Genomic DNA, 13,002 nt, shown 5'->3' with positions numbered 1-13,002 from the left:
AATAATCCTGGCCTTCCCATTTGAAATGTTCCCTCATGGAATGCAAAGTTTCAGAGAAAGAAAAATCTTCTGGAGGGGACGCAGAGGGAGAAGCATCCTCAGCCTCCGAATCAGAATAGGGAGAGAAATCCTGAAGGTCTTCCACAGAGGAATCTGACTCATTGGAAGACTGAACCAAACTCTCCAACTCTGTCCCTACCCTGGGCCTCTTCTCAGGGGGAGGCATGGAACCCCTAATTAAAGAAATCAAATCTTCAGCCATCTTTAACATGTGCTTCCTAGGAGCTGGACCCTGGGGAAAAGCACCCGCAAGGGCAGACTTAGACTTAGAATGGCCTTTGCCTTGAGAAGGAGGAGGCTTAACCACCCTATGAGGGGAGGAAGCCACAGACAACAGAGGAGCACCCTCACCCTGGCCTAACACAGGAGAAGCCATCCCCTGTAGTAACAAAGGCTCCCCTTGACACTCTGGTACACTGTCAGAAAGAGCCACTGAAGCAGCCAGTGGTTCTACAGGACCGACGTCCGGAGTGGACGCCTCATCCTGCTTGGACCGCAAAGACTTTTCTTTGCGCTTCTTAGAAGAGCCAGTCGTCGGAGAATCCGACGGCATGTTGTAATTACAACATTTACCAAACACCAGCCTAGCACAGTCCAAACGACGTTTAATAGTACGCTTAGTAAAAGTAGCACAAAAGCGACACCCAACAACGTCGTGCTCAGGCCCTAAACAAGGAATGCAGAGTGAATGGTAATCCCTATGAGGAATCTGTTTCCCACAAGAAATACAGTTATTAACTTTTTCTGACATCCGTCAATACTGAAGGCAAGAAAAAGACAAAAAAAAAAAAATGTCCCCAATGGGGTACTTAGCCCAACTTGGTCTCCGGTCTGAAACTCGAAAACCGACAATTCCAGAACGCCGAACGGCACTTGCAAATTCTGCTTCTGCTCAGGACCATGCGGCAAGAAAGACTGATGTTATGGCGTCGGTCATGCGCATTTATACTGACACCACGTCAGTCTCGGGCACCATGACCGACGCCAGATCTAGCCCTTTGGTATTCGGGCCGATGGTGGGCAGCGGAGTACCCATTAGTCAGGACTGCAGCAATGGGAGACGACGAACATGATACATGTCCAAGACTGTGGCTTCTTTTTGAAGGGATTTTCTAAAAAAAAAAAAAAAAAAAAAAAAAAATTCAGACCTACTTTTGCCATGCAAAACTTCCATAGGGACAGATATGCCAGACTGACTACTACAAAAATATACTTTGTGCCTTCTCTTCAGAGTCATAAGAGTATGCTTTGGCCACCGGGGCACTCTAACAGCTGCACAGAACATGTCTAACCACCAGTCCTTGGTGGCAGTAGGGACTACGTTTCCTAGCATAAAATAACTAATTTCACACAAAAAGGCCAATTTTAGTCTTAAAAATAAGTGGAAGGTCCCCCCCCCCCCACAAAAGAGGACATATCTGCCCTGCAGTGGAAAACCTTAGCAGACCATCAATCCTCTAAAGCCTGCAAGAGGAATGCTCTTCAGCAGTAAACAAGCTCAGTGGCTTGGGTGCCAAGCCCTTCACTCAAGCCAAATATGGTTTAGGCACACAGAAGGTGCCCTCAAAGCTGCCTGCTATTACATCCTGTGCAGGATATAACCCAAATAACTAAGGCTACTGCAGCAGCGATGAATATAATGAACATTAAGGCAGTATTCCGTGCCTAACACAGGAATATATCTGTGGTTAGTCATCAGCTTTGATTTTAAAGCCTGGAAATGCTCAAAATACTGTGGGATTTACTGCCAGTCCATTTGGGCACATTGTTTATTTTACTACAAGCCAAATATGCTGACTTTTTCCATCAAACTCTCAAGTACTGGCATTTCATCTTGTCATGTTGCTGTACATTTTGTGAGTTCAGCTGAGAGTTCATCCTTAAGAAACGTGATCTGGGAATTCAGATGCGTTACAATTTTTCCTACTGATTATTCATTGCTGGATATCACAAACTGTTGCTGACATGCTGCTGAATGTTTTCCAAGTTCTAGCCTGCTTGTGCTAAGTACATTGTTGACTGTTATGATTAGAGACCTCTCAAAGCCCTAACTGATGTCCAGTTCACCCACGTAAAATTACCAGCTCAAGGGTCTGAGGCACTGGCAGGGAGGGATGGACATGCCCATCACAGGGGGGGGGGGTCATTTGTCTAGCCACTACCATAGACAAGTTTAGTCCACAGAGGGGAAAAACCTCTCTGTAACAGGCAAATGCAGGGGAGGGTTAAAAAATGACAGGTCATTACAACCTCCAATGATAAAAAAATAATGTGTGGTTCTGAGATTCTCCAAATAACCTCATTAGCCCCAACAGTGGCAGTGCAAGTCTGGGGGAGATCAGAAGGGGTAATATAGACCATGACATAGGATGGTGGTACCAAGATAAGTGGATAGTTGACTGCATGTGAGGAAAAAAAATATTTGGAGATCTCTCAAATTTCAGCAAAGATATTCAGAAACTTTAGCATTCTTTGTACTTCTCTTCTAGACTGTCAGCAGAACTTCTTTCTGCTTGTCACTCTTGGCTTAAACAGCAATGTTCCTCAAAGAAATAGTTGTTTATTTGGCTTTGGTAGCTTTGAACCTCACACTTTCTGCAAGTTTTATTCTACATGTAGTTATGCATATCTGTGCACTGTGACAATTAAGTCCTCAGAAATTTTGACTAACTTTACTCCAGTTGTCTTGAAAGAGGTCCGCTCATGCTACAGAGCCTTTACTTTTTTATATTCAACAGCCATATTGTTAGATGGTCAGCAGGACTAAGACAGAATATATATGTGTGAATGAGAGTGAGGATAGAGGAATGGTGAGGATGCAAGGAGTAGAGGTGGCGAAGGTGGATGAGTTTAAATACATGGGATTAATAGTTCAGAGTAATGGTGAGTGTGGAAGAGAGGTGAAGAAGAGAGTACAGGCAGGATGGAGTGGGTGGAGAAGAGTGTCAGGAGTGATTTGTAACAGACGAGTACCAGTAAGAGTGAAAGGGAAGGTCTACAAGAGGGTAGTGAGACCAGCTATGTTATATGGGTTGGAGACAGTGGCATTGACAAAAAGGCAGGAGTATGAGCTGGATGTGGCAGAGTTAAAGATGTTAAGATTTTCACTGGGTGTGACGAGGGTAGACAAGATTAGGAATAAGTAGAGACTCAGCCCAGGTTGGAAGGTTTGGAGACAAAGCCAGAGAGGCAAGATTACATTGGTTTAGACATGTGCTGAGGAGGGATGCTGAGTATATTGGGAAAAGGATGAAGCTACCAGGTAAAAGGAAAAGAGGAAGGCCTAAGATAAGGTTTATGGATGTGGTGAGAGAGGACATGCAGGTGGCTAGTGTGACAGAGCAAGATGCAGAGGACAGGAAGAAATGGAAAAAGATGATCCGCTGTGGCGACCCCTAACGGGAACAGCCGAAAGATGATGATGATGATGATTAAAATTGGAAGTTTTGACCCATGGAACAAGCTGGCTTTTTGGCTCAATTTTCTAGAATTAAATATGTTATGTACACTAAATGTACAATTGTGACATTTTTAGTCATGACCAGTATAACCACATATGTATTTAAAAAAAAAAAAAAAAAACAGTTGCTGTAAACAGCTGTATTACACTGCATGTACCTTTATTTCAATTAATTTATTTAGTATTATTACTATATTTAATTTATTTTTTGCAGCCTGTTTACTTGAGCCATATACAGTAATGCAAATTAATTCCTTATTCTCTGAAATGATTAGAGCTGTGTTTTACCTATGGCTTGGCCTGTATTGTTTTGAGTAAGTTATTGGTTTATGCACCTGGCATTTTGAAGAATGAGCAGCCTGGGGCCAATTCCCTTATTGGGAGGGGGGGGTGTTGAGTGAATCCTAGCATGGATTAAAAGCCACTGCCACTTATGTCCACATCAGAATGGAGGGAGGAAATGTCCAGTGTTATATCTGCATGATGGTATGCGCATTATATGCTGCCACACAGCCCCTGGAGACGATAGGCACCTGCCAATGAAGGAACTCTGTCTGGGAGAAGACTAGAGAGAGATGACCGAGGAAAAGCATCAGCAGTTGGAATATAAATGGACAGAAAACATGTTATTATGCAGGAAACAGAGTAAACAGCAGCAGGAAAGAAGGAATCACAACTATGAATATGAACACTTTTCAGCCCAACTAAAAAGCCACTAGAAGATCAATTACATTATACAACACTTTATACTTTCTAAAAATGGGGTAAAATGTTCAAGTAACTAATTTGTGCCAGTGGCAGGTTATGAAGTCTGTAAGCTGCATCTAGTAGCTATAACTGAACAGTTTCATGCTAAGGCTCGATGTATTCCAACACCATGCTTAACATCTAAAGGCAATATTAGAGGGTGTACTACAGTCAAGTAGCCCTAGTTTGGCATATACAGGCAAATACCCCCTCGAGGGGTTACTTCAAAGAAGCAGTAAAGATTAAAACACATTCAGAGAGTGAGAGAGAGACCGACTTGTTCCTGCATGCTGTTCCACACTTCCTGTCTAGCAAAGAAAAAGCCAGAACTTGGCAAATTTAGCCTGTCAGCACAGATTAAGATGTTAATGAATACGCCATGGAGCATATTATTATAGACCTCATAAACAAGGACATACGCAATCTCCAAGCACGTGACAGGTGCTGCTTCAGGCTTCTTTTTTGGTGATAAACTCTTGGCTAGGCTTGTAAGGCCCCAGTGCCATTAGCCTAGTAACCTCCTATGATAAAGAAAATAATCTGAGGGACCCAATAGGCAGCATAAGGAAAGAGAAAGATCCCAAACTAATAGTATTGTTCAAAAATGATACGTAAATCAGAGGCTCAGTCAAACATGTGCTGTCCAGTGACAGGTACTTTTCTGACCCTCCCCCAAGGGATGTACAATGAAGGACATGACCAAGGTCATGCTGTGTATGTTTAGACACATTATCAACCTCTGCCCTTTTCATGAACACCATCATTTGAGATCCCCATGGCAGAAGAGTCTACCAGTTTTAACTATACAGGGTATATGGCTTGACACAACCATGACAATAAAATCAACAAGTAGTTCAGCTTCTGTTTAAATTCTCCAAATATTTTTGTTCTGTGATTGGCTCTGTGGCAGAGGGACAGAGCTCTGATTGCAACCAAAGTGACCAAGATTTGATTAATGGCCGTGACACTGGTAAAGCCAAAAAGGGAGTAAGAAGAGTGATTTCTCCTGTGGACACCAAGAAAAGCATCACCTGTGCTTGTGGACAGTACAGTAGGTCTATTGCCAGCAAATCCCCTTGCAAAAGTGAGGGACAACCAATGCGACCACCAGATTTCACACCCTCTTCACTTGAATAAGCCAAGCATGCTTAGGAGACTCAGGGCTAAGGGCAAAAACTCAAACCATCCCGATGGCTGCCTAAATGTTGGCTCTTCCCAGTTTACCATCACATCAGTGATGGGGATTGAACAGACTCACTTGACTAGAAGGGGTGCTGATGAGGGTTAGGCAACCGGGTCCAGAAGCCAGGACAGCTAAAGGCACTGAGGTTCTTACTAATTCCTCAACTTGAGTATGGACTGCCTCCACTCTGATCTGCCTCTACAAGCAGCACCTAAACCAATCAACCTTCACCAATTTGTTCCTGAACTTGCTGGCTAGCTGCTCTCAAAAAGATGAGAGGCTTTCGAATCCGGCTAGTTTTTAAAATGCACCTTTTCAGTTATTGTCTCCACTTGCATACAGGTTAGGAGTATGTCAGAAGCACTACTATCTAAGATCACGCATAAAAAATGCAACAAATCCTAGCCACCCAATAAAGCAACATATGATCAAGAATCAATTATTCTTTACCTTTGACCTTGCCACATGGAACTGCCACCACCCATCTTTGTTTTTAGGAAACACAATAAAAAGCTTTCCAGTAACATTTTAAATACAAAGCTAAGTGCAACTACTGCTCCACTACTTGATTCACCACCTTAGAGACTGCACTGTCAGCTTCCTTACAGTATAATCTATTATCACTAAAATCCCACTGGGTGATAACTCTGTAAATAAGGATGCACATACTACATACAAATTACTTCTATGTATTTTACATTTTTGTACTTCTGTTTACTCACCCACCTTGTGTCACTTGGAATCTGTCCATCTGGGATATACATTACTACTGCTGATTGTCTATCTGCCTAGGAATGTGATTACCATCAACACGAATACTTCTCAACTATCACCTTTTGCACAGACCAAGCCATCTGGTTATCACACTGTTTAATGTCCCACTTACATAAGTAACAGTTTACATCACTACATATCTCTACATTTGCACAAACACCTTGAAATCAAAACCTCAGACAACAAATGCTGGCATACCTGTAATCTGCAATGACAATAAAACATTTGGCATTGCCGGCAACTATTTTTTCTTGCGTCAAACAACCCCTGTGGAAGCAAGACATGAAAGCATTAATTTACAGTAAAAAAAACCTACGTCTAACCACAGTTGACAATTCTGACACTCATAAATTTGGTTCAGATATAAAGTTACCTTTCTGCCCTCAGACTAAATTCTTTGAAAAAACAGCTGCAGCAAGAATTGGATTTTTATCCAAAACTACAGTGCAAGTTTCAGAAAACGTACTTGCACACCTTGTATTTTGCGCAATAATTTAGCAAAACCTATACATTCGCTTTTTTTTTTGTATTTGTTGGTTGACATGAATCTGTATTCAAACAGAAAGGCACAAAATATAACTTGAACATTTAAACTGAAGCGCAAGGCCAGCTAACATTGTAATGAATTATATCTCACAGAACTTTACTGCTTTTGTAGGTACCTCCAAGTCTGGGACAACCCCCAACCCCCCATTTTTAAATACACTACCCTCTCTCCCTCCAAGGTCAGAGAAAAAGCAATTATTTGAAACTAGTCTTCTCCCTTTAAGTTTGTTCTGGTACCTTAGTCTTGCAGCTTTATTTGTAGTTGACTGAAGATTGTATACTACTGCAAGATTTTAACATTGTTTATACATTATTACTGCATTATTTCCATAAATAGAACTGCACTGAAAACATAGCTTTTTTTGTACTCTGAACCCAGTCAATCTTGTTGCATCATTCATAGATGTGGCAGGACTGCGACCTGCTGCTAGAGTTGAGTCTCATTTAATATTTTAGTACACCATTACGGGTAAATGCACGATCTGGTGCCTTTGTCTGTAGTATATTTGCAGTAGAGTCAGTGTTGTAAATTCTGCTCCAAGATTTATGTTGCAGTACTTTTTATACCTGTACATACCTGCTTAAAATTGCACTACGGTGCCTTTCTGTTTACATTGCTAGTGTTTTTCCCCCTTTTACCCCTATTCTTTGAGTCTGCCCCACCTCTTGCTGAGGCATTAGGCTCAGTTTCTGAAATTCTAATCACAGGACTTGAGTTTGTTTTTCCACAACCCTCCCACCCTTTTCTTGTTGCAATTTTAATAGCTGTCTCACTGGCTTCCACCCATTATGGTAATCAGACTTCCAAAATTCCCTCCCTCATGTCTTTCATTGCTATTGTCTGTTGTGTAACCTGTTTAAGTAATTTCCCACCTATTTTGTTCCATACATCCATAACACCAAGTGCCCACCAGCAAACCAGTACTGCACTTGAGTAATCCCACCTATTTTGTTCCATACATCCATAACACCAAGTGCCCACCAGCAAACCAGTACTGCACTTGAGTAATCCCCCCTTACTTCAAACGGTCTCATGCTCATTCCCCAACAGCTCCCATATGGCACCCTAGCCACACTCTGAAGGGGTCCCAAGTTAATCCTGCTCCATCCTTGGCAGATAAGAGATTTATTTTATTGTCCTGCACTTCAGTTAACTGTTTTGAGTGCTACCGATATATTTTTGCTTGATTTAAAGGCAAAAATGAACAAATAATTCTTAAGGTCCCCAACACTTGAAATTGCCATGTCAAGGTAGTCTGTAGCATTACACTCACAAGCAATCTTTCTTGGTGTTACTACATCAAGAGGTTAGCAGTGCCATGTACAGACATAAATGTCCAGAAAGTACATTTTATCTATAAAACTTCCCTTAGAACTGAAGCTTGTAACTTAGCGTGGTTAAAACAAAGACAGTGTATAGAGACAAGCTTAGAGCAGTTAGTTTGTGCATTAAACAGCACTACTATCAAATCTTAGCAATCTAACCTAATATAGTACCAAACACCATTGACCATCAAAGGAGACCTCTGCATAACCCAGTCCATGACCTACAGTAGCCCACCCAAATACAGGTCCAGACAATATGGATATGCAATTTCCAAACGTCTCTGTAGCCAGCTTGGGAGACATGGGCATCCAAAGATGATGTAGCAATTGTCTCATGTTCACAGACAGCCACTGGATCCTTAAAAGAAGTGAAGAGTATACAAGAGATGCACACACACAATTTCACTGGTGGAGAAAAACTTGCATACAAACAAGGATCTCAAGAACACACACACTATACCCACCACACATATGTTAGTCTGTGTGTTGTGGATACTATTCTAAGGCAAGGCAATCATCCTAAACCTCAAAGACCTCAAAAGCTTATAAATGGGAACATCTAAACTCAGCAATCTCTGCAGCAGTCATCAAAAGCAACACCAAACATACTCCTACACCCAGTGGAACCCCAAGAGCAAAGCCCAAAAGGTAAACGAACACCTTACCCAAGGCTCTTCGTCATAGGGAACTCCACTGTACAACACACACATGCCCCACTCAAGACTGAACAAGAAGATAACAGTTACTTGCTTATCTGGAGCCAGGATCAGCCAAGTTACACACAAACTCAAGTTACTACACCACAGGTACAAGTATGAATCTGTTATAGTCCGTGTGAGAATTAACGACCCAAGATGTACTTCCCTGGACTACATTCAGAGAGATCAACATCTCCCTCTCTCCATATGCCTCTCAGGCAGGTATGTTCTTTGCATTGAGCAGCATTCTACCTTCCCCAAGGATGAAGCCGGAGTATGAACAAAGGATGGCAGACTTCACTAACTGGCTTAGCTTTTGATGTCTTTCTAGGGGGATTCAATGTTTGTCAACATGGAATGATCTACGTCCATCTCCCCTAGGCTTCTGAATATTGGCTAAAGCTTTGTCAGTTTGGCATTGCCTATTAAAAAAAAAAAAAAAATAAGTAAGGCAGTAGATAAACATACTGACACAGCAAATAAAACCCAAAGAAACCCAACAGTGCTACTGCTCAATGCTAGCAGCCTAAACAAGAAACTCCATGCCCTACCAGCTCTTCTTACTCTGGAGAATATAGACATCTATGTAGTTACAGATACATGGATTAAATCTGCAGAAATTATTTCAGCAGTGCAAGACTTCAGTGCCTTCCATGCATTTAGACTGCCAGTTGCACAGACAGGAACAAAAGGTGGAGGAGTCTCAATCTGTATTAGCAACAAGCATAAATCTACATTGGTTAAACAGGATGATGCCCTGGAATTTATCCAAGTGTGAACCACCACAAAGTCCCATACCATATCCTAGCAAGCTACAGGTCACCCTTTATGTCCATAAAATCCCATAACTCGTACATAGGCCTACTGAAGACACTCACTCACCATTAAACATAACATCCTATTTTTGGGAGACTGCCTACTTCTCTATAGACTGGGAAACATATACTGCCTCATACTCGCAGGTACAATGACTCCTGGGACTTGACACAAATACCAAACAAATACCCTTGACCAGATAGTGTGTACACCCACTAGAGATTCAAACATAGTGGACCTGGTACTCAACAATATAGGAAGTGCTACACTGCCCCCACCCCCAGTGCCACACCCTCACTGGTGAGGTCAGACCACAAACCAGTCTCCTTTGAAGAAAAAAAAAAAAAAAAAAAAAAAAAAGGAAACTCTAACCCCAGCAAACCCTGTAACAATCAACTATTCCAGAGCACACTACACCATATTAAGCGATACTTGATCAAAATTCATTGCAGCTTCCAACCCACAGTTCACAACATTCTATGTGGAATTGTTCTGAGACACCCTGTACAACTATGTTAATGGCTGTATAGAGGAAATGTACCTACTAGAAGAAAGCCCAAAACAAATTAAAACAAACCGCACTGGTGGAAACCTAACCTTAATATGTTATGTTACAAAAGGAAATAAGCCATGGTTAAAATCAGAAACAGCAACTCCCATTATGATAGTTTCCTGCCGAGTTTAAATTGTAGAGCTCCTACAAGGACTAATCAAGTCCAACAAGGACAACTCTAAGATCAAGATAGCCTCACAGGCTGAGGACAACCACAAAATCCTTCTACAGCTATGTCCAAAACCTCAAAGCAGGCACACAGTGTGCCAAACTGGTGGTCAATGGTGCTACTTTTTACAGAGCAGAGTGACATAATAAATTTGCTGGCTGACAAATTCAGGTCAAACTTCTCCCCACCCCCTGCCTCCATCCATGAAATACCTACTAGCATACGACCCACAAACTATCAACAGAGTGGTGCTTTTAAGGCCATAAACACAGCCTCAGGCCCAGACAATATCCAGGATGCCTCCTAAACAGTTGGAAACATGACCTATCGGGACCACTTGAGACACTTTTCAAGTACATCCCCAAAACAGGTTTTGTACCACAAGAATGGAAGACTGCAACAGTTATCCCACTTCACAAGGGTGGATGGTCAACCTACCAAGAAAGTGAAGACATATTAGTCTGACTAGTCTAATATGCAAAGCCATGGAACAAATTATTATGGAAATGAACAAAGACATAGGCAAACTTCAGACACTAGCCTAGACTTTTTCAAGGGAAGATCAATCCTACTAACCCTGGAGGGCTTCAAGAAGGTCACCAAGGCAACAGATGAGAGGAAATTGTGCATTCAGCCTACCTGGACCTGACCAAGGCATTTGATACAATGTCCTACTCAGGAACAGTTAACAAAACTCACCAAATTGGGCATAAACCCCCTACATAACTTGAAGAATTGCCAGCCGGCTCCCAGACAGGACCCAGGAAGACAGGATTGGCAAGACCACCTCCACTAAGAGACCAGTCACCAGTGGGGTACCTCAGGGCTCCATGCTGGCTTTGCTCCTTTTTGGCATTTATTTCTCTGATATAAAGCAATTGTCAAGGGCCTCTGACTGACCAAGTTCACAGATGACTACAAACTGGAAGCTATCACAGATTCCACCCATGATGCAAACATCTTACAAGAGGGTCCAACACAGACAAATAACTGGCACCAAACTTATGGACTAAAACTCAATGCCAATAAATGAACTATAGTGCCTTTTGGGAAAACTGTCACCCAGGCTAATTTATTCCATTAGTTATACACCCATAAGACTTGACCCAGTAGTCAGGGATCTGGGAACATATATAGACATCAATCTGGCCTTTGACCAAAATGTGGCCAAGGCAGTAATAAAAATCACTCTGTGTCACCCAAATTACAAGTAAGGACATGGCATCCAGGTCTATGGAAGTCATACTGCCACTTTACCAAGCCTTTATCAGACCCATCATAGAGTATAATGCCTTCCACGGCATGTACCTGACCAAACATATGCAACAGTTGGAACGCACACAAAGGTTCCTTACTAGGGGGATCCAAGGTATAAGCACACTGTCCTATAAGAAACAACTTAGAGCCCTCTCTATAGTCCATCTCCTACAGGTTACTGAGAGGTGATCTATGTCTGGCATAGAAGGCATCCTGAGATCCATCTCTGATGGACATTTTGCACATCTGCAAAATGAATATCAGAACCACTAGATCCAAGGACTTAAATATTGCTTATGACATAAGTGAGACAGAACAGCAAGACAGATGTGTCTCTCACAGGATACCTACGCTCTGGAACAGCCTACCCGTCCATGTGATGCACAGTCTCTCTCTAACCCTATTTAAGTATACCCTTAATCAATGGATGAGAAATCTGAAATTCACCCCAGGTCGGGCACCCATGCCTCGGCTAGATAGAGGCGGACAGTAATGCCCAAACTAATACACCCACATAACTTCTAGAAACTTCCTAACATACCCCCTTGCTAATAAACGCCCATGATACATAGGGACAAAATTAGGTTGGGCTGCATGGCCAGGCTTAAAATCCTTGGTTGTCATTAGCCTAGTATACAGCTATGAACCTATAAGTCCACTGCATACTACACAAATATAAAGTAAACTGTTCAGTGCTGATGCTGGTAAAAAGCCCTGCCTAAAGCCTGCAAGATCTAATGAATCTAGGCCTCAGCACAACTCAAACACTACAATACCTATCAGCAGTAAAGGGTCACCAGGTGATTAACCACTCCAAGAACAATGCACCTACACACCCTTCTAACAAAAGTGACTGGCAATTCCACTCTCAGACACACTGACGCAACAGGCACGAGATCAGACAAAGACAGTGGCAGTAAGCTGCCTTTCAGGAGCTAGGATCTCTGACAATAAAGTGCCCTAAAGCCCATTAAACCAAACAAATATGACTATGACATGGTAGTATCCCATATGGGTGTGAATGACCTGGTACATAAAGCCATCAGGGATATGAAGAGAGATCTGACAGAGCTATCTATGCATGTCACAAATGCAGGCAAGATCCTGGTTTTGAGTGGAATCCTTCCTTCTCCTCAAATGATACCAAAGTATAGGGAAAAGATGACTGGCTTCGACAACTGCTGCATAGCTGACATCATTCTACGGGGATCCGATATGCATCAGTATGGGAGTAGATGCTGGAGTCATCGTTGAAACAGTATGCATTTTTCAGTTTCCATTTCCCTCAATTAAGTTATTTATGACAAAAAATGCATCCACCTGCTGATGTGGCAAACTGGAAGCCAGCCTAATAATCCACTGCTGGTGGACTGTTATCTGATCCAGTCTTGGTGGATTCAGACAAAGGTTAAA

At 42.2% G+C, this 13,002-nt stretch overlaps 1 protein-coding gene across 1 annotated transcript in view; it reads right to left on the bottom strand.

Annotated features, from left to right (window-relative positions):
* Positions 1-13,002, bottom strand: part of RPIA (ribose 5-phosphate isomerase A) — a 427,914-nt gene that overhangs the window by 211,789 nt on the left and 203,123 nt on the right. The window contains exon 6 of the mRNA XM_044080062.1: positions 6,423-6,491. Coding sequence (XP_043935997.1) covers positions 6,423-6,491 — 69 coding nt within the window. The remainder of the gene's footprint in view (positions 1-6,422; positions 6,492-13,002) is intronic.

Source organism: Protopterus annectens, chromosome 8.part0 (assembly GCF_019279795.1).
Source record: "Protopterus annectens isolate FY-2018-M chromosome 8.part0, PAN1.0, whole genome shotgun sequence".
Classification (NCBI taxonomy): Eukaryota; Metazoa; Chordata; order Ceratodontiformes; family Protopteridae; genus Protopterus; species Protopterus annectens.
Note: the sequence above shows the minus strand (reverse complement) of the source record. Positions and strands in the feature narration are given on the sequence as shown.